This window comes from Hibiscus syriacus, unplaced genomic scaffold, assembly GCF_006381635.1.
Source record: "Hibiscus syriacus cultivar Baekdansim isolate YM2019G1 unplaced genomic scaffold, ASM638163v2 tig00116965_pilon, whole genome shotgun sequence".
In the NCBI taxonomy this organism is placed as follows: Eukaryota; Viridiplantae; Streptophyta; class Magnoliopsida; order Malvales; family Malvaceae; genus Hibiscus; species Hibiscus syriacus.
Window position 1 is genome coordinate 6,353,510 of NW_024063490.1, and position 21,204 is coordinate 6,374,713.

General features: G+C 36.9%; 5 protein-coding genes and 2 pseudogenes across 6 annotated transcripts; 3 read left to right on the forward strand and 4 right to left on the reverse strand.

Annotated features, from left to right (window-relative positions):
* Window positions 1–407: 407 nt before the first annotated feature.
* LOC120191272 (MLO-like protein 1) lies at window positions 408–3,453 on the forward strand. Of its 2 annotated transcripts, none has more exons than XM_039194253.1 (14): window positions 408–546; window positions 618–675; window positions 785–1,014; window positions 1,101–1,217; window positions 1,315–1,375; window positions 1,542–1,636; window positions 1,723–1,797; window positions 1,895–1,983; window positions 2,181–2,230; window positions 2,400–2,440; window positions 2,532–2,741; window positions 2,836–2,903; window positions 3,014–3,074; window positions 3,163–3,453. In XM_039194253.1, the coding sequence occupies exons 1-14, from the start codon at window positions 430–432 to the stop codon at window positions 3,373–3,375; spliced, it is 1,485 nt and encodes a 494-aa protein (XP_039050184.1). In that variant the 5' UTR covers window positions 408–429; the 3' UTR covers window positions 3,376–3,453. The 2 variants fall into 2 exon arrangements, with proteins under 2 accessions (XP_039050184.1, XP_039050185.1); XM_039194254.1 differs by having other exon boundaries at window positions 3,014–3,069; window positions 3,158–3,453.
* Window positions 3,454–5,194: 1,741 nt separating this feature from the next.
* Window positions 5,195–5,683, reverse strand: LOC120191158. The gene is made up of 2 exons (XM_039194135.1): window positions 5,503–5,683; window positions 5,195–5,424 (listed from the first exon to the last, which is right to left on the reverse strand). The coding sequence occupies exons 1-2, from the start codon at window positions 5,681–5,683 to the stop codon at window positions 5,210–5,212; spliced, it is 396 nt and encodes a 131-aa protein (XP_039050066.1). The 3' UTR covers window positions 5,195–5,209.
* A 99-nt stretch (window positions 5,684–5,782) lies between these two features.
* On the reverse strand, window positions 5,783–7,113 carry LOC120191159 (annotated as a pseudogene).
* Window positions 7,114–7,605: 492 nt separating this feature from the next.
* Window positions 7,606–8,118, forward strand: LOC120191160. The gene has a single exon (XM_039194137.1). The coding sequence runs from the start codon at window positions 7,606–7,608 to the stop codon at window positions 8,116–8,118; it is 513 nt and encodes a 170-aa protein (XP_039050068.1).
* A 432-nt stretch (window positions 8,119–8,550) lies between these two features.
* On the reverse strand, window positions 8,551–9,248 carry LOC120191275 (snakin-2-like). The gene is made up of 3 exons (XM_039194256.1): window positions 9,111–9,248; window positions 8,949–9,018; window positions 8,551–8,802 (listed from the first exon to the last, which is right to left on the reverse strand). Exons 1-3 carry the CDS (start codon window positions 9,180–9,182, stop codon window positions 8,612–8,614), a joined length of 333 nt encoding a protein of 110 aa, XP_039050187.1. The 5' UTR covers window positions 9,183–9,248; the 3' UTR covers window positions 8,551–8,611.
* Window positions 9,249–13,700: 4,452 nt separating this feature from the next.
* LOC120191228 (uncharacterized membrane protein At4g09580-like) lies at window positions 13,701–16,757 on the forward strand. Its single transcript, XM_039194204.1, has 4 exons — window positions 13,701–14,160; window positions 15,002–15,269; window positions 15,414–15,584; window positions 16,218–16,757. The coding sequence occupies exons 1-4, from the start codon at window positions 13,895–13,897 to the stop codon at window positions 16,347–16,349; spliced, it is 837 nt and encodes a 278-aa protein (XP_039050135.1). The 5' UTR covers window positions 13,701–13,894; the 3' UTR covers window positions 16,350–16,757.
* Window positions 16,758–18,005: 1,248 nt separating this feature from the next.
* LOC120191235 lies at window positions 18,006–20,599 on the reverse strand (annotated as a pseudogene).
* Between the last annotated feature and the right edge of the window lie 605 nt (window positions 20,600–21,204).

Below are 21,204 nucleotides of genomic sequence, written 5' to 3' on the forward strand. Positions count from 1 at the left end.
GGACCAAAAACCTAACCCAACCATACCTATGACAATCCCTATGTATATCTAGCAAACGCAATTACTCGATGAGTTCATTTTGTATAATTTTATATTTAATTTTTTTTATTGAATTAATCTATGAATTATTGAGATAACATTAATAGGTTATTGGAGACGAGGCCGGCTCCTTACAAAGCCTTGAGTCTTTGTAAACATCTTTATAAGCATACGCGTGAAACGCGTTAATTTGAACGTGAATTGCACTAATGAGAAACCATTTTGGAAACGAACAATAATGCACAATATATATTAATTATATTGCTAATTAACAACTCATCAGAATCTCCATTGTCCTCTTTTTCAGCTGTTACTCGTTCACGTTCCATTTACATACAAAACCAACACAAGAGGAAGAAGAAGAAGAAGAAGAAAACAGTGTTGGGAATTATGTCTGAAGGAGGAACAACCTTGGAATACACTCCGACATGGGTGGTGGCTGTCGTCTGCTTCGTCATTGTCTTCATTTCCCTTGCTGTTGAAAGACTCCTCCATTTCCTCGGCAAGGTATGTTTCCATTTCTGCATTTGTCTGTGTGTGTGCTTGATGAATTGTCTCAATGACCATTTGGTTTTCAGTACTTGAAGAAGAGAAATCAGAAGCCTCTCTTTGAGGCCTTGCAGAAGATCAAAGAAGGTATGTGAAGTTGTAACACTCTAAAAAAATGGAGTCGGATTTTGGGTTTCGTGTCGATATATCATATATGCATACATGATAAATGTTTTTGTGTGCTTGTGGATTGCAGAGTTGATGTTGCTGGGATTCATATCACTGTTGCTGACAGTATTCCAAGATAGGATTAACAAAATCTGTATGTCAAGTGATTTGGCTGATCGATGGCTGCCTTGTCGGGAGAAGAAAGAAGTAACCAAAGAACACTTCCAGACCCTTTTTTCCTCCTTTTTTCCCGGAGGTATCGGACGTCGTCTTCTCGCCGAAGCTTCCGATCCCGCTGTTGCCTACTGTGCTGCTAAGGTACCCCTTTTTTACTGCTAGCAATTCTGGAACTTGAATGGAACCGTGTGCTTTATTAACAGCAAATGTGTCCAATTTCAATATAGGGGAAAGTTCCATTGTTATCGACCACGGCATTGCACCATCTACATATACTCATCTTTGTGCTGGCGGTCGTACATGTGACTTTCTGTGCTCTAACCATTGTTTTCGGAAGCACAAAGGTATGTTTCCCCCATTAAGTTACTCTGATTCTGATGCCATGTATAATGCTACTGCTTTCTGTTTCCTACTGACATGTACTTTTATGTATGATTCAAGATCCATCAATGGAAACGTTGGGAGGAAATTGCTAAGGATATGGAATACGATCCGACCGGAGGTACTGAATATTCTATTGCTAACACCTAAACTTTTATATATCTGAATCAATGGCCATTCGGATATACTTGTATGATATGCTTATCTTTTATCAACAATGCAGCACTGAGATTCTTCAAAACTTTTAACTTCTATAGCTTTTTTGTGATGAAAATGTCACTTTGCAGTTGTGAAAACAAAGATCACCCAGGTCCAAGAACATGATTTTATACGGAATCGGTTCCTCGGCATCGGAAAGAATTCAGAGCTACAAGGATGGGTGGTAAGTCAAGATCTTCTTGTCGTGATCATCTAACTCTTTGGTATAATAACACAGTAACAATTTTTATGACTTTGATTTTCTTTCAGTATTCTTTTTTCAAGCAGTTCTATGGATCTGTGACGAAATCAGATTATATAACACTAAGACTAGGTTTCATCATGGTAAGTTAATCGAATTAACCTTATTCTGTTCCTTTTTTTATTCATTTTTAATGCATCAATTCTCTTCCCTCAACTCCTACAATATTTCTTCGATTAGACTCATTGCAGGGGAAATCCAAAGTTTAATTTTCACAACTACATGATGCGTGCTCTTGAAGCCGATTTCAAGAAAGTCGTCGGGATAAGGTCAGTTTATGATAAAAAGACGCTAACTGCAGTTTTCTTGGCTCCTACACTTCAATCAAATAGTTCAATATATGCTTAGCCTCGTAAGCATTTATGTCATTGCTCACCTATGGTGAAGATTGATGCTTTCTCTATGTTTCTATTCATCAACATATATCAGATGCTAAACTTTCATTTCATCAATCACTTACCTGCAGTTGGTATCTTTGGGCATTTGTTGTCATCTTCCTGTTGCTGAATTTCGTCGGTAAGTTACCGAACTTATTCAAATTTTCGCCGCAAGTCTTGTTCTTAGATATATGCACTTGTCACTTGATGAGGCAAGAACTATGGTGCTAGTTACTGGTTTCATGTTTGAATCAGCCAGTGAAGACTGTTAATTTTGACTAGAAAGCGAATTTCGGTTCCTTTCGCAGGTTGGCATACGTATTTTTGGATAGCATTCATTCCCTTCATTGTGAGTGATTCAAATAAACACTTATTGTACCATGTTGAATCAGCTATGCAGGTGTATTAGAGTATTTGACAATGGTTTTCCCCTTTGGCAGCTTTTGCTTGCTGTTGGCACCAAGTTGGAGCATATAATCACACAACTAGCTCAAGAGGTAGCCGAGAAACACATAGTGGTGGAAGGGGAGCTGGTGGTTCAACCCTCGGATAACCATTTCTGGTTCAACCGGCCACGACTCGTTCTCCGCCTCATTCACATCATCCTCTTCCAAAATTCTTTCGAAATGGCCTTTTTTGCCTGGATATGGGTAAAATACACAATGTCCTTGCAACATTACCAACATGTCATTCACTCGTTCTCCATATATTCAGTAAATAACAACCTTTTCTTCTTCCATTCAGGTCCAATATGGTTTCCACTCATGCATGATGGGTCAAGTTCGTTTCATTATCCCCAGACTAATCATAGGGTATGAACATAACAAAAGAAACTCGGTTTCAACTCGATTCTTCTCCTTGTTTCAGATAATACATTCAACGTTCAAGCACTATTAACATGATCTTATTCGGTCGTTATTAGGGTATTCGTTCAGTTCGTGAGCGGTTATAGTACCCTGCCCCTATATGCATTTGTCACGCAGGTAAGCATTCTTTATGAACTACAATAACCAGAACAGGAGAAGCTGTTTTCTTCTGTGAACTGATGCAAATCTTGGGATTAATTCACAGATGGGAAGTTCGTATAAGAAGGCAATATTCGAGGAACATATTCGCGAAGGGCTGGTCGGTTGGGCGAAGAAGGCGAAGAAAAAGAATAAGGGCATCGGTTTCAAAAGGTCATCCAATGAGTCTAAACAAGTTGGTCCCAAGGAGGAGTCTCCATTGGTATTCGAGATGCAGAAGGTTAATGCAAAGGAGTCATCATCTTCATCTCCAGTATGAGGATGAAACTTGTAGAGATTGGATCAAAGTTAACTGGAATATACAGAAATTGACATTTTGCAGCCTTATAGATTTGTGTGGGGGTTTATATATGAAGTTATCATAGCTCTCATATAATTTGAAACAGCTAGTTCAGTAACCAGCTGCATTGATAGAAATTTCTTTTTCTAATATATGTTTTACGTTTTATGTTCGGAGTTTGTGATTATCTTGTTTAACAATGTCGTATCTAAGAGTAAAACATGTCACACCCCAATCACGATCCGATCCATTCAAAGAACAGATTCAGAGCAGCACATTAGATCACAAGACAACCACCAATCGACCAGAAACAACTTACAAAGCTATGTTCTTTTTTAAAATTATGAAAGATAGATGTTGAAAGTACCATGAACTGAAACACTTGGTTTTTGATGTGTTCTAAGAAAATCTAACTAGGAAGTGACTAAAGAGGAGGTGAATGCTGCTTTGTTTTCCATGACCGGCAATAAGTCACTAGGAGCAACTTATAAAATTTTAGGGGAGAGATTGTGTTCACCAAAGAATGAATGAAGACTTGGCATAAGACATATTATCATGGAACAAAGCTTGTGTTCTGTCTGGACTAAATCAGAGTTGGTTATGGAAGAAGATGCTGAAGCTTAGAGCCCTTCTGCCTATTGAGGGTGGTTCTCACACTGATTTTCAAGCCCAACAAAATAAGGGAGAAGTTGAGGAAAAAGGACATAGTTTGGAGAAGCTTGACAATAGCTTGGTAATTCATACATAGCTTGGCTTGCTGCGGTTGATAGGCTTGTGGCTAGGGATGATTTCACCCGGACCTGACAGGTTTTTGACTCGATCCAGCCCAATCGAGTCATTTTTTTTATTTTGAAAATCAATGCTTGATTGAATCGAGTTTTTAAGGGTAGAGACTGATCAAATCGTGTTTATGGTAAAATAATCCGATCAGATCTAATCCGACATAATATTATAGATATTCTTAAATATATAGATATAATTATAACAATACATCTTTCTATTTTGTTTTTCAATTTGCGTCCTTATTTTACCTAATAAAAATAATTTTTTAATATTTATATTTAGATAAGGTCAAATACAAATTTTGACTTAAAATATCAAATCAGATTTCGAGTCAGATGAGACTCTCTTAAACCCAGATCATTTCGGATACATGCAAAGAGATTTATTAATTTTCAGGTCAAATTTAAATTTTCCCTACTTGTGGATGAGGCTAGGTTGCTGTAATGGGGTGTTCAAGTTGAACCCAAATGTTGATTGTGTAATGAAGAACTTGAGACCAGAGACCATTTGTTTCGGATATGTCCTTATTCCAGGTGTCCTAAAACTGATATTAACATAAGAAAAGAGGTTCACAAAATTGATGATAGTAGCAATAATACAACAAATTTCAAGTGTGAGAAGGTCATTAGTATGGGTGTTTCATTACCCACGGACGAAGCAATCAATGTGAACACAAGAACAAAAAGATGAACAATGAAGCAGACGGAGCCATGCTCGACATACCGAGCTCGAGAAACTTCATATCTGCTTCTCTCATTTCCTTGGAATCCGTCGTACACTGTCGACGATAACCAGCACAGCTGCAACTTGTTACTTTATGAGCAATTGAACCGGCATGGCCAAGGAAAGTGTGCAAAATTCTTTTCTTTTTCATATTCAACGGCAAAGGTCTGATAATACGTGTGTTTTACACAGTCGCCCGTTGTTGAACGTTCCGCTTCTATCCGATCTATGTCGAAACAACTTTGTTACGGCTCTCCTTTCACGATCCTGCAATTGAAGAAACCAGAGATGAATAAGTTGTTCGATTTTAAAATCCAAAACCATTTCTGTCGGAGTTCTTCACCTTGAACATGTTTAGATAAAAGGGTTTATCGGGATTCATCTTTCTCAATTTCCTGTATGTATACGCGAAACTTAGCTGATCGCGGGGAGTAAACCACTCAACCTCGTTGAACCAAAGACACGAGAACAGATTCGACATTGGGGTGTGTGCTCTAACAATGAAAGAACCTTCGGGCACATCTGCATACACAATACCGAACACTTCAAACAACAAAATAAAAGCACAAAATCCTGATGCTCGAGTGTAAAAGTTGTTACTGCTAGGAAGAAGCTTGCTAGGATCCGAAGCGTTGAATTTTTTCAGTCCATCAGCCTGATAGAATTCAAATTGCTCGTCGATGACTGAATGATTATACTTGTTCAGCTTCTTATTTTGTGCGACCTCCTCCCAGACACAATGGCGGTCGTAGTGATTAGAAACGGCATATACTCGTGACATTTTATCCACCAGAAGTAGTCCAGGAGTTGTAAGGGGTCACGCTGTAAACGTAGTTTGCCAGATTGAGTACCTGAGACCGGAAAAGTTCGAAGCAAATGTCAAGCCTGTGTAAATAATACATCCACAAAGCAGATAATCGTAATATACAACTTACTACTGCTAAAAGAAAACTTCATTCTTGAGACCGGAAAACGTGGTTTTTGGTATTTTTTCCCACTCTGCGCATATCATCACAAGGAAGATTCTTTACAACCACTATCTTCCATAAGCCAATAAAACCACGATCCAGTGTTTGACCTTCTGAATAAAGTGTTTGCATCGTAACTTCATCCACAAACATAACGAAACAGACATTTTTCCTTGATGGACGAGTAACCTATCAGGAGAAAACTATGATTGTGCCATCGTTATAATCCATATCACGTTTTGCTCAAGTAATTCATTGATAAACAAAATGGTTGTGCATTATAACCATTAAAGAATGAACAGTGCGATAATACGTGTATGAATGAATCCATGCAGAACATAGTCTGATAGATTCAAATAATGACCAAAAGAAGTGGCATGCCCTTCCTCCCAGTTAGATTTTGTGCCATTCAACCTAATGGGAGCAAGCATTTTGTTTTTCAAGCTATGCCATTGTTTTTGCGTTCAGGAAACCTAGAAAGTGCCATACAAAAAGGAAAACACAAAATTTGCTAATTCTAAAATAAAATCACAAATCTAATGCAAAGATCAACAGATCATATGAACAATAATAATCAGTACACCCAAATGAAGAGGATGGGTTATGAGTGAAGACAGTCTAAAGAAGAGATAACAGGGAGGGAGGAGGAATGGAAGTACCAAAGTAATGCTTTGCATGAATAAAGAAAGGAGAACGACAAAGAGATAACCTAAAACATGCATGCACATGGTCTATAATTCAAAACAACCACAAAGGACACTGATGCCAAGTTTCCAGGAAGAAAGATTATCCCCGTACCATTTTGCCAGCAGGTGTCCTCAGGCGATCTGAATTTCCAAATATGCAAGATATGACAGCAATGTGGCACCTGCTGATATAATTCACATCATCTTCTGCCAGATCAAAGCCAGTGCTCGGATATCCTTGTGGACCTTTAACAAACCCACAATTTATCTTTTTATCACGTGCCAAAAATGATTCCTCGCGTTCTTGTAAACTCTGATGCCCCACAAATTTTGGTTTCCATTGTTCTCCTTCAGGCTTCTCCATTTGTGTATGCTGTAAGGAAAATCGAGCAAACTTTCGACTTTCTGCAGGCTCCACAAGGTTTGTTTAATTTTTTAATTTCACAAGAGCCTAAGAATTTAAAGTAAATGTTATTCAAGAAGAAGAGACAAATAAAAGAATACACAGTTTCAGCAGATAAAGAAACGAGGAGAAAACATAGATCTATAAATTTCATGAGGCCCTTCTTTCTTTCTTATCTTTTTCTTTTTCTTTAAGAAGGCCTTTAATGGTGTACAAGAACTGGTATATGAATTTAAGATGCATGGATCTCACCTCTCAGCAAGCTTACTTAAGCAAATTTAATGAAGATTCAAACCCTTTACTTGAAAAAGGAATCCGTTGGAAAGTGGGATCGAGGAAGTCGATTTCTATATGGAATGATTGATGGCTTCCGAGAAAGATTCCATCTGTAATTACCTCTCCTCGCAATGATATGATAGTTACAGTAGATGATTTAATCGAGGCAGAAACAATGCGATGGTTGGAAGATCTAATAATCCCATCTTCAATGAAGAAGATCGTTTGAGGATTCTAGCAATTCCAATTTCTAGATGGAATATGTGCGGGGTTGGGTTTTAGTTAGCCTATTCATGTGGCTCAATTAGAATTCACGCCTTGGTTACATTGGTTACTGGTAAACAATCAGGCTAATTGTGGTCCTACAATCATGGTTTGTATTTGGTATTTATGGTATGCACGTAATGTAAAGTATCATGAAGGTGGAAATACAAGTGCTATGGAATTAGTTACCTTCGTTCGGGTCCACTATCAAGAATTTGAGGAAGCAAACAAGAGACATCACCCGCTTCCCTCAAATGGTGATGAATGTTGGAATCCTCCTCCACCCTCTTCGGTCAAAGTGAACTTTGATGCTAGTTTTGCACAAAATCTAGAGAGTGGGTGGTCAGGGGTAATCATTTGGAATAACGGAGGTCAGGTAATGGGAGCGAGCAGGAGAGTAATACGGAGAGTTACCTCGACGTTTGCAGCGGAGGCTACGACGGCTATCCATGTGATGGATCTGGCTCTTGATCTGGGATTTAACAGTATAGTAGTTGAGGGAGATTCAAGAGCGGTAATCACCAAACTGTCTTCTGTTGAGGAAGATGCATCCAAAATTAGTGCTGTGATTTATGAAGGGAAACAACTAACACAGAACTTGCACGCATGTAGATTCTGATTCTCTCCAAGGTCGAACAACAAAGCAGCGCATTAGCTGGCAACGATGTAAGACCTATCTGAAGAAGATCAATTCTGAGTGGAGACAGTTCCTCAGTAAATCGAAGCACAAGTGGAGGTTGACTCGCGGTGTACTGACACACCTTAGACGGTTTCTCAAGAGAGTATCCAATAATGAAAGTTCTATGCTTTTCTTTTACAAGATTTTCTACACTAAGCATTTCAAGTAATCTTTTGGAGTTGTGTAGAGAAGAAGAATGATCGGCATGTAATTTTTTTTAATTATTAATAATAGTCGACGATTCATTGGTTTAAAAATATTTACTTAAAAGAATTTAATGTCTCATCACATTAGATCGAAGTAGCTCGTACAAATAGCTGAGTAAATGAATAAAAGAAATCTCTTTGTTATTCCTTTATTCCATTCCCTGAACTCTCCCACAGACAAAAACAAAGAGAAAAATAAGCAAAAAGAGGGTCTAAACTGTAAGAATCTAAGGGCACTTGTACTTTTCATGATGGGTTCTGATCTGGGAGTAGCAATAACATGTATCTCGAGAAGCTGTAGGACCATCAGGCACACAATGATCGGTACACCTACGGCAGCAAGCCACACATGTTTTGTTACACATCTTTTGCCTCCATGATTTGCTGCATCTATATGCACACTTTTTGGGGCATTCATCTGCAATTGCATACATACATACATACATACATACATACATACATACATACATACATGCATGGATGCATGATTCATTTCAGCACAAAAACACAACAAAAAGAAGTACTAATTAACGAACAAGTGCTTCAGTACTTCATTTGTTTTACCTAGGGTGCCTGGTGCTGGTGCTGGTGCGGGTGCGGGTGCCGGTGCTGCTTGAGCCATCAGAATCCCCAACTGGAAATCGATTTCATCTCGAAAATTAACGACAGCTGGATACGATACATGTGCATATAGGGATAATTATGAGTGAAGGGTCAATGGCGTACCTCTGAGAGTAGCAGAAGGAAAACAAGTGATGCAAGGAATAGTGATGATGATGCCTTGGTGGTGCTTGCCATCTTCTGCTACTTTGTTAATGGAGATTATATGTGATGAAGCCAAGAGAGTGTTGGTTTGGAGATGGGGAAAACTGGCTTTTTAAAAAAGTTTTGGGGGCTAGGGATGGGGATTGATATGAGTCAGCTTTTTTCCGATTATTTTTTTAATAATATTGGGTGATTATAAGATAACATTTATTTATAATATTTCTTAGATATTAATAACGAGCGCGTATAAAAGATGGATTATTATGAACAATACAAGTTAGGTCATATAATTAAATGACAAATATTTGGATATGGATTAACTTCATTGTATTTATATTTGGAAATGTCAACTAATAATATTGCAGTACAGATACCCTTTGTTGTATGTTATTATTGCATCCAAATTCATGGAACTCAACGCGCAAAGCACAGACCACGGACAGCTGGTTGTGTTGGGTTGGGATTAGGGCTGAACAACGAAAGTGAGAAAATCGAAAAATATGCATTGATCACAGACAGTTGGTTGTGTTGGGTTGGGATTAGGGCTGATCAACGAAAGTGAGAAAATCAAAAAATATGTTTCACATAATTCGGTTTTTTAATCATTCGATTTTGGTTTTGGTTTCGTTTTAAATTTTAAAAAACAGTTTATTTCGATTCAATTTTTAGTAAAAAAACGAACTGAACCGAACCGAATACACCCCTATTTAGGATGTTAATTTTTGAGTAAAATACACAAATGGATACTATTTTATTAAGTTTATCAATTACTTTTTTATTAATCTGGGACAAGTATAAGGTAATATCAGTTCAAAGACAACTCTCAACCATTTGACATTGAACACTCACATCCTGACATTCTTGGTGCTTGAACCTAGGACCTTAAGGAATAACAACAATTCCTTTGCCACAAAGATTACTTGGATCGTGCTCCCTTGACTATTAAAAATTACAAAACTGTCCTCTAACTATAGAGTATTGCTTTGTTGAGTCCATCAATTATTAAAAGTTACAAAATAGTCACTCATCTCATCTATTCCTTATGTTCCAAACTCGTCCTTTTTCGATAAAAAATTAGCGGTTGTCTTAGTTGAATGTTAATATGGTGATTGAGATATGATAGTCATTTGAGATTCTAGGATCAACTTTTGTCATATCATAGTCAGTTGTTTAATGTTCAACTCATAATACCGTTATTTTTTAACAGAAAATGACGGGTTTGAAACATAATGAATATTGAGTGATCATTTTGTAACTTTTAATAGTTGAGGAACTCAACAAACTAACACTCTATAATTGAATAACTATTTTGTAACTTTTAATAGTCAAAGGACTTAATAAAATAATATCATATAGTCAAAGGACCATTTATGTATAATAAAATAGTATCCTATAGTCCAATGACCATTTATGTACTTTACCTAAACTTTTATATATGGATAAACAAAAATAAAATATTAAGATAAATACAATCAATAAAATAAACACTCATAGTAAATAGAGTCATATTCATATTTTAAGATAAACATTTATCCAATTAAGGCGTGGATCAACTAATACACATGTAACGCCTCGGATCCCGGGTTAGGAGTTTGGGCTAACCTGAGATAGGACTTGGATTAAATCTCTAGCTTGTAGGAAGCTTTGAGCAGAAAACAAGAGAAATTGGGCTTGGATTTAACGCAATAGTGAATAAAAAGGGTGTTTTTAATCTACAATTATAATTGGAGGGACCAAAGAAGCTTTATTCCTTTTCTTCATTTCTTGTCTTCTTCATATCTTCTTCTTTCCATATTTCTCCTTTCTTGCAAGGTAAAGGTGTGAACTTTATCATTTTCCAGTCCTAATCAGTGTTCTAAAGGTAAGAATCATAACCCTTCATTTCAAGCTTCGGTTTAAGCTCTCAAACCACCTATTTCACCATAGTTTTCAAGAACGGGTTTTAGAAGGGTTTAAGAAACTAGATGGTGCCAACCCATTTTTTAGATATTTATAGTCTTAGGAAGTGTTTTTAAACCTTCCTTAACCCCTAAAATCAGTTAATAATCAATGCATTTGATTCTCTTGTAGCGAGGGAAGTTTGAGAGAAATCCAAAACAAAAGGGAAGGAAAATTTCACTCTTAGTTAAGCATTGGGTGTTTGAAGCAGTTTAGCATCTAAGATAACTCACTTTTGACTCAAATATACCATATGTAAGTCATTTAGATGAAATGTAGTAGGTTGCATAAGCTTGAAGCATTCACATGGTAGATTTCATGTTTTAGAGTCATAAACATGTTTAAAACCCTATTTATGCTCCTTTATATCTTCCTAAAACATTAATAATGTTTGAGGACCTCACTAAGGTCTTTGGGATAGTAGAATAGAAGTTTTTCACCTATTTTATGCTCTCTGCAGGTTGAGTTTTGATACTAGAGGGATAATATCAAAACTTGTTCTTCTTCTTGGGAAAAATCATGAGTTTATGGAAAAGAGTATCAATACTCTTTCAAGAGTATCGATACTTTAGGTTTCAAGAGTATCGATATTTAGGTCATAGTTTCGAAACTCTCATAAAGTATCGAAACTAGACATTATAGACTAATTTAAAGTATCAATACTTGTATAAAGTATCGAAACTTTTGTAGGAGTATCGATACTCTTGGGCTAGTATCGATACTTTTAGTTTGTTTTGGACAAAAATGTCAGTTTTTAAGGGAATTTGACTCGAGGTACCCCAACACTTCAGTATATCCTCAAATAAGACTTCAAGCGAGAACAATAATTAATATTGGAACAGTAAAAACATAAATAGCTAGGTTTACATAAAACTAGCTTTGTTTGATGCTCGAGAAACAATCAGGACACCCGAGTTCCTTTTAGCAGAAATACAACAGTCAGTGGATCCAAGTCAGTGCCATAGCACTACAACAGCTGACTGGACGCCAGATGCCCCAAGACTCGACAGAGAAAGTTCGCAGGTGCACGTTTCCAATGCAGAATTCCGGATCTCACCCAGGAGTATCCGATGGTGCTTTGGCAGTACTAGAGGGGTGCGTGAGCTTTGAGATGCAGAATCCCTCAGTCGCACCATGAAGCCAACCACATATTAACAACCCAGTAGTTGTATACTCAGACATGTGCCACTTGCCATTTCATTTAGTGAATGCATGTAATATAGTCTCAGAATTTGAAATGTGTTTTCGTGCACAGGTTTGTAGGGAGTAGATCATGGGGAACTATCCTCATCAGACATTCTAGTGCAACATATCAGATTCCCAGAGGCCTTTCAGAGTATATCTTGAATTATCTTTAGAGGGCATGTATTGTTATGGACCCGTATTATGTTTTCAGTCGTAACTCTTTTTTGGAACTTAGTCTTTTGTATTATTTTTGGATGTATTTTGGGAGATCCCTATTATTTGTAAACTCAATTTATTGCTATATTTTTTATTACATTATAGATGTCTAAATTTCAGAGATTTAAAAGCAGTTTTAAAAGAAATTTTTTTGTCACTATTTTAGTTGTCCCATGTAATATTGTAATCCATGGATCTTCGGGTCTAAGTGGACTAGGGTGTTCAACTCATTTTGAAGATAGAAGAAATTATTACTTTAAAATCTAAATGATTAAACGTCTTGGGAGTTTTGAATTTTGGTCCTCCTTAAAGTTAATCAATAATTTAATTTTGTTTTAATAAAAAAATAATAGCTTAATTTTGTTAATAAGTTTATCAATTAATCATATTTTATATATAAATTTAAACTCTAAATTATCATAATTTTTGAAATTTACTTTTAAAAATATTTTTAGATATTCTAAAAAAATTTAAAAATTGATTTATTTTTCAAAATGTAATCCCCTTCCCAAAATTACCAATTAATTTTCAGGATGTTATAATAATTTAAGTTCATGTGACGTAAATATTGAGTTTGAGGTTAACCAAAACAAAAAAAATTATTCGATTTGATTGTATTTAACTCGAGCACCAATGTATGAGGTTATTGAATTTTTATTATTAAATAATTTAAATTTTTTTAAATATATATTTTTATAATCATTTTAATTTGATAAAAATAAATTAAATTGGTTTCAAGTTAAGATGAATATATTAATTTAATGCTTTTAGAAATTAAATTAAAGTATTTAATGCTTTAGAAATTGCTAATTTAATGTTTTTGTTTTACATTTTCATCCGTTTTTCTTACAACATCGACAACAAAACCCTATTTTCATATACAATGAGATAAGATGAGGTAGGGTAGTAGGTTGTCCCCCACCAGGTTGAGAGTAGCTTCCGTGGAAGACCTCAAACAGCTAAAAAATTAAAAATAAAGATAAAATGTAATATATATTTAATTAATTAAATAAATAAAATACCTAATTAAACAATCTTCATATTCACGTTTGTAACGATAAGTAATCTGTTTTTCTTAATAAGTTATAAAAAGAACAACTTTGTCTTTGAAAAGTATTCTGTTTCACTGTTTCTTCCATTTCATTCAATATATATATATATATGTATAACGCATAGAAAAGAAAGCATTGCTTTAAAGGTCTCTGGGGTCTCGCACATCCAATTCAAAAAAATTTCTCTTCAAAATAGGGTTCATCATAACACCCCATTCTATTCCCATATAAACGATTCTTTAATTCTTCAGCAACCTTTTGTTTCCATTTATTAACGTCATTATATTCTTTTGGGATCCTAAGTTCCCCCAACAGCTTTGTTTCTGTGCACTTTCATCTTGTCGATGTTCTAAAATGGCGGCTCCGAGGAATGTGTTGAGGGACGAGGAGAGTGCTGCGGCGGCGTTGTTGAGCATCAGCAGCAAGGAAGATGACGATTCTCCGTCGGGGAAGAGGTTAAAATCGGAGAGGCTCCCAATTTCAAGGTGGGAATTGGCTGCCTTTTTCGGGGTTTTCTTGATTTTTTCTACCGGCTTGTTCTGCATCTACCTGACCATGCCCGCTACCGAGTACGGGAAACTCAAGATCCCTCGTTCCATCTCTGATCTGCGATTGCTCAAGTAGGATCCCCCCCCTTTATAATAAAAACTGGTGTTCTCTCTCTCAATTGATGAAGAAATAAGCTTAATTTGTGTGCCAAATCCTTGGATTTGACCATTGCTGTAGATTTTGGAAATGCCCATTTTAGATTTCTTGTGGTTTATATAGGATTTTGAGCTAGAGAGAACTATTGGGAATATTTTAGCTTATAATTGTAGTTAATTTTTTTTTAATTGAAATATGCCTCCTTTTTTGTGTTATATTGTAGGTGAAGATAGTTGTGGATGAGAACTCTTATCATTTATATTCTGCCCAGAATGAATCCTTTGATTTGTTTTGTCCTTAATGTGTAGCACTAGGGAGTTTAAAAGCAATCTATGACTAATGATGAGTTTAGTTCATATGTGGATCATGTGAGGGCATCGAATAATGCAAATTGTAGGGAGAATATTGCATACATAGTATATCCAGCTATGTACTACATATTTCTCCTATAGAGAGATCCGTTAAGACCGAGTGGTCATATTTTGAGAGATGACAATTAGCGTATAATTTCCCTTTTTTATGTTAAATAACAGCATCAACATTTGATTTGGCTGTTTTGGTTGCCGAGTTCTGATTTGGTGTTTTCTTATGCAAAATTCCATCATTAAGTTTCATTATTTTCGCTCACTATGTATTAACAATGCATTGTTGCTGAAATTACCATTCCTAATTTATTTATATCATGTACTTTAGTTTACTTGTTTATTTACTACTTTCTTGTTGCCGGGTGCTTCTACTTTGTCGTGAAACTTCTTTCTGTGATGTTTTAGCTGCAACTTATTTTACTGAAGTCCTTGTTTTTCTGTTCTTTTTCAGAGATAATATTGCAACATATGCAAAGGATTACCCAACACAATTCATTTTGGGTTACTGCTCAACTTATATCTTCATGCAAACTTTTATGATTCCTGGAACGATTTTCATGTCTTTGCTAGCTGGAGCTCTCTTTGGTGTTAAAGGCCTTTTCTTGGTTGTCTTCAATGCCACAGCTGGAGCATGCTCCTGCTTTTTTCTATCAAAGCTGATTGGCAGACCTTTGGTCAGTTGTTTGTGGCCTGATAAATTAAGGTTTTTTCAAGCTGAGGTACCTTCATTTTTCCTCTTGTTACTGTCTTTGGAACTATTCGTTCGTTCGTGTTTTCCCTCTTAATTTAGCATCTTTCACTTGTTTTACCCTATCTTCTTTTCGTTCTTGAATTTGATCGCTTTTTTCTCTCTGTGGAATCAGATTGCTAAGCGAAGGGACAAGTTGCTGAATTACATGCTCTTTCTGAGAATTACTCCAACTTTACCCAACCTATTTATCAATTTGGCATCACCAATAGTTGACATACCATTTCATGTGTTCTTTTTAGCAACTTTTATCGGCATAATACCAGCCTCCTATATAACTGTCAAAGTAAGTGTCTTGCCATGTACCTCAGTTAATTGCATGCATTCTTATTAATTGATTTTTCATTTTTCTTTTCTGTTACTGTTGGTATTGTCGCCTGAAAATGTCCGTTGAAAGAAAACAGATGCTTGTGTCATATCCAATTTATTGCTATGCCTTGTTTGTGAAGGTTTTATATTAATTGATGTGTATTCTTAACAATTTGGAATAAGAAAAGTTTCTACAAGATCACTATACATATCCATCTACATCAGTTTTCTACTTTTAGCCAAATATTGAGTTGTTCAACCATAGAGACCAACTAGGGAGATTTCTATAAAAAAAAGTTTGAAGTAGGTGCTTGTTGATAAAGAACCGGTTCTTATTGTAATAGGGTTCTTACTTCATATATTACTGAATTTCCCTGGATACATTTTCCTAATGTCAGGTTGGGTTCAATGGATGTCATTTGGGTATATTTATTTGTCAACATCTAATGGATCATTCGTTGTAATGGAATCGAGTCTCTAACTTTGTGTTGAGACTTAATTCATTTCAATCCGTTGGTGTTGTATGCAAGTCAAATGATAGAAAAAGATGGCAGCCATATATATTCAGATAACTTATCTGATTTAAGACCACCATTGTATCTTCTTTCAGGCTGGCCTCGCACTTGGGGATCTCAGGTCTGTTAAGGACCTCTATGATTTCAAGACCTTTTCCGTGCTTTTCCTTATCGGGATGGTCTCCATATTTCCTACCCTTCTGAAGAAAAAGAAGATATATGAATAAGGCTATGTTGGTGAAGCTTGTGGCATCCTCCTGACTGACAATGGGGGATCAAGAATACAAAATTTTACAATCTCCAAATTAGGATCTGAGAAACAATAGCGCATAATTGAAGATCCTCATTTCTGCAGCTGAATATCAAAAAGATCTAGGCATTGTCACAAAATATGAAAAGCACAGGGCAGGTAACTTTTATTCTTATTTTCAATGTTATGTTAAAGTCATCTCCCAATTAGATTATTTAGAACATTTGGGAGCCAAACTTTTCTTTTTACTAGAAATGCTTTGTACGCCATCGTCTCCAGTTTTACTTTTACAGACAGCACTACATGATAATGTTGCTGTAGAATATGTAAAAACTGTACTCATATGTAGTGTATTAAGTAATAATAGTTTGTCATTTTAGATATAGCTGACCTGTGCCGTTCTTTTTCTGGGTTCAACATTCACTATAAGCAGATAAAGTTACGAAAAGGTCTTGCAACTCCCTCGGGCTGCAAAACCCAGTTTTCGTAACATTAGTTATCACTTTACATTCAGAGTCAATGATAACATGTTATGAAAACTGGGTTTTGTAACGTTAGTTATCACTTTACAATCAGATTCAATGATAGCATGTTGCCAGTGTTGAAGTAATCTAGAGTCAAGTTTCAATGTTGACTGTTGAGACACCTGGCATGTAACTGTTTTTTTTTTGGGATAAAAGTTGAAGGTCTCATTAAAACCCCCTTTGTGCTTTTCAGAATACTGTGAAGTATCCGAAAAGTAGCGGAAGGAGAAAAAGAGTACCTCGGATTTTATTACCATCTTAAATCCAAACAAGAAGTTGAAGTACAATATCATCCTTTAAACTCTCCTAATAAGAACAGGACCACATTCAAACAGAATTCAAAAAAGACCTACCAATAATACAAAAATCCATAAAGAACATACTCTTCTACCCTATTCCTTTTTTTGCTAGTTCGTCGGCTTTCACGTTAACACTCCTAACACAATGAAGTACGACTGCCCTTTCCTTAACAATTTTTGCAATGCCTCTAGCCAATTCCATAAAGGGTAGCAGACATAATATAGGATCTTTTATCCACCCTACTGCTATCCTGCTGTCGCTCTCCACAATTAACATGTTCCTCTTGCTAACTTCCATGTCTAAGAACGTCAAGATGCCTTGTTTGATGGCTAACTTCCACAGCCTTAGAGAACGTAGCTAGACAATGCCTGCTCTGATCCCTATATAAACCACCAATACCCCCTCCTTCCCAAGAGTTCTTCGTAGCTTCATCCACATTTACCTTGATGAAACCAGGCGGTGGTAGAGACCAAATCTCAATCACAGTATTTTGGATTGCAGCTCCTATCACAGTAACGACAATACCTGCCTTATGTGTAGATCGGAGGTGGATCCGATTGAATTTCGGTTTTGGAAATGAAATTGCATTCTTTGTATAAATAAAAAAAGTAAATACAATAGGTAAAAGTGTCTTTATTGGCACAAAGCAAAGAACATCATCTGGTCCATTGCTAAACAATCAGCTTGAAAAATAAATAAATACAATCATAGTGTCATAGTGTCTATACAAAGTCAAACTCAACCAAAGAAAACATTACTGTAGGTTGACCTTTGGATTTGAGTATGGTAATTTGTAAACGTAAAAAGTAAATGTAGAAAAGTAGCTAACTAGAAGAAGGACAAGATGCAGTAGTAGTGGTAGGGGGCAGTGACGTTAGGTCTTTCACTCCCTTTCCAAAGGCATCAGCTATGTTCACGTTGATGTTGTTTCTCATGCTTTTGCTTCTTCCCAACCCATCTCCCTTTCTCATCATTGCTGCAAATTCCCCATAATCTATTCTCCCATCCTACCATTTTTTTGATCATATCAGCAACAACAATCTTAATCATAATGTTGAAACAGTTATGCACTTACGTTATCTTGGTCAATTTCTCTGATCATGTCCTCGAGTGGAACGTCCCCTAGGCCGTACTCTTTGCAAGCTTGTTGGAGTTCATCTATGGTGATATAGCCGCTACCGTCTTTGTCGAAATAGGTAAATGCAGCAAGTATGTTTTCCTCTCTCTCCATCTTGTTCATGTGCAGTGTCGCGGCGATGAATTCGCCATAGTCGATCGTTCCGTTGTTGTCGATATCAGCCTGCCATGGCAACATTTGTGATTGTCATCAGTCACTCAATCATGTTGTTGTATCAATAACAACTTGAGGAAGAAAGCATAGTTACAGCTTCCATTAAAGCTTTGATTTCTGATTCCATTAGTTCAGATCCCACTCTCTTTAACCCATCTTTGAGTTCCTGAAATGTTATCGTCCCACTGTTGTCCGTGTCGATCATTTTGAACAACTCTTTCAGGCCACCGATTTCTTCCTCGGAGAGTCTTTCTGCAATGACCTGCAAGTTTTTCAGTTTCCATTGGAACAGAATGGATGTGAAACATACATATAAAGGACTACTTATTATGTCAACATGCATAATTCGAGATCTGCTTTTTCGGTGTAGAAGATAACTTGATAATAGCCTTGAAATTGGATTTCCATAAAATCGGAAGACTAAACAGGAAAATCACATACGCGCAGAGCCAACTTTTTAAGTTTGTTCATAGCCGAGAACTGCTTCAGGCGTGACAGCACGGCAGAATCCAGAGGTTTGTCCGGAGCAACTCTATCATCGACGATCCATGGGTGACCTGATGCATAAATCACCCCACTGCAGTGACTTCTACAACATAAAAGGAAAGGCAGGGAAATGGCATTTGGATGACTCGACTTACATAGGACTTGATAAGCTGTAATTCTCTGCCTTGGATGCCTCTCGAGCATCTTTTGTATTAGATCTTTTGCACTTTCGGAGATATTAGGCCATGGCTCGGATGCGAAGTTGAGTTTTCCATGTAAAATCTGTTTGAATATCCCGGATTCGGTTTCTACGAGCAGAGAAGAGAAGTAAAAGACCACTCTAGGATTTGAGAGACATGAGAATGAGACCAAATGTTGCAGCGCATATGATTGTTACCTGCCCAAAATGGTGGAACACCACTCAACAAGATATAAGGATAACACCAGCGCTCCATATGTCTATTTCTGGTCCATAATGCTTGCACAAAACCTCTGGTGCGACATAAAAGGGACTCCCGACGACATCGGAATAACGTTGTCCTGCAAAAGCAACCGCCATTAATGACAAGAGGAAACGTGACGAATAACACAAGGGAAATCTCTAGCAAGTGAGATAGGTGTGAAGTTTACAAGCTAATGTATCATAGCAGCAAGCAGAGTTTGGTACCAGAGAGACAACCTGGTATCGAGACGATGCCGATCTCGACATCAGCATGGAGTTTTCCGAGCAATTTCTGGTCACTGGCATCCCAGTGAATGTTGAAGAGGGTTTATACATTGTATTCCACTATTTAGGACATCAATTGTGGGGAAAATGTATAATAAACAACAAATGGACTGTATAACAGAACATTGTTCAAACCAAGCAAACCAGAACCAACATTCCACGGCTATGTTACTCAGACTCGGGCGTAAGTATTAAACACGGATATGATTAGATTTCTCTAAGCTTTTCTATATATTTGAAGGATCAATGCAAGTCTAGTGACACGGGATACTAGATCCTTAAAGCAAGATCAAGGTCGAATCACGACTTATTAGTCTACCGATAAAAAGACAAAAACCCAGAAACCAACCTGGCTTATAGAAGATAGACAAGCCAAAATCCGTGGCCTTGAGAACAGCATCATCACCAGGGGAATCAAACAAGAAATTCTCAGGCTTAAGATCTCTATGCATGACCCCAAGCGAATGACAAGCCTCAACAACCCCAACAATCGTTTTGATAAGCTTAGCCGCCTCTCTTTCACTATAATGCCCTTTAGCCACGATCCTATCGAAAAGTTCACCACCCTCACAAATCTCCATGACCAAATGAACAAACACCGAGTCCTCAAATGTCCCCTTGATCTGCACCACGCTCGGGTGGTCCGACAACTGGTGCATGATCTGAATCTCCCTCCAGACGTCGTCGTAATCCTCGCGACACACGAGTTTGCGCTTCGGGATTGACTTACAGGCGTAGATGGCGCCGGTGGATTTGTGGATGCATCGGTACGTCGTGCCAAATTGACCTTTCCCGAGCTTCGTCCCCAGCATGTAATGGTCCCTTAGTCTCGGGGTCTCGTATGGCAAAACCGTGCGAGTTCCTCCTACTAGTTTCGTGGTCATGGCCAACAAATTATCTTCGGATTGGATCTCTTTAATTGTCTTTTGGATTTGTGACGAAGAATGTTTGAGTATTTATTTTTTATTCATTGGTGATCACCCGACGTCAAACGACGTGGTTGCATGCATGAAAATGGAGAACGAAGGTCCAAAGTTTGTGTTTTTCTTTTCTTTTCTTTTTTGGGACATTTTCTGTATTTGATTACTATATTTATATGTTTGTGTGATTCAATCCATCCCTTTTCATTTCTATTTGTTTGCTTCAATTTCAGCCACTCATTCAATCATTCTATTTTAGAGTTTGAAATTTTGGGGAGTGGTTCTTGTTCATGAAGACATGGTGATTTTAGAATGACAAATATAACTCTCATTTTGATATCAGATAAGATATAACATGAACAAATAAAATGAACCGCAATGCTGATAAACAACAGGTATAATGTCAAAATTAGCCTCTAATGTTTATTAAAATGATCATTTTAGCTCATTTGTTTTGAGCTATTTGTCCCCCAACATTTTATTTTGGGACAAAAAGACCCCTTCGTAGATGAAAATCATTAGTTAACAAACGAGTAATGCTCCAAAAGAGGCCAAAATGACCATTTTGATCTAGGAGAAGGATG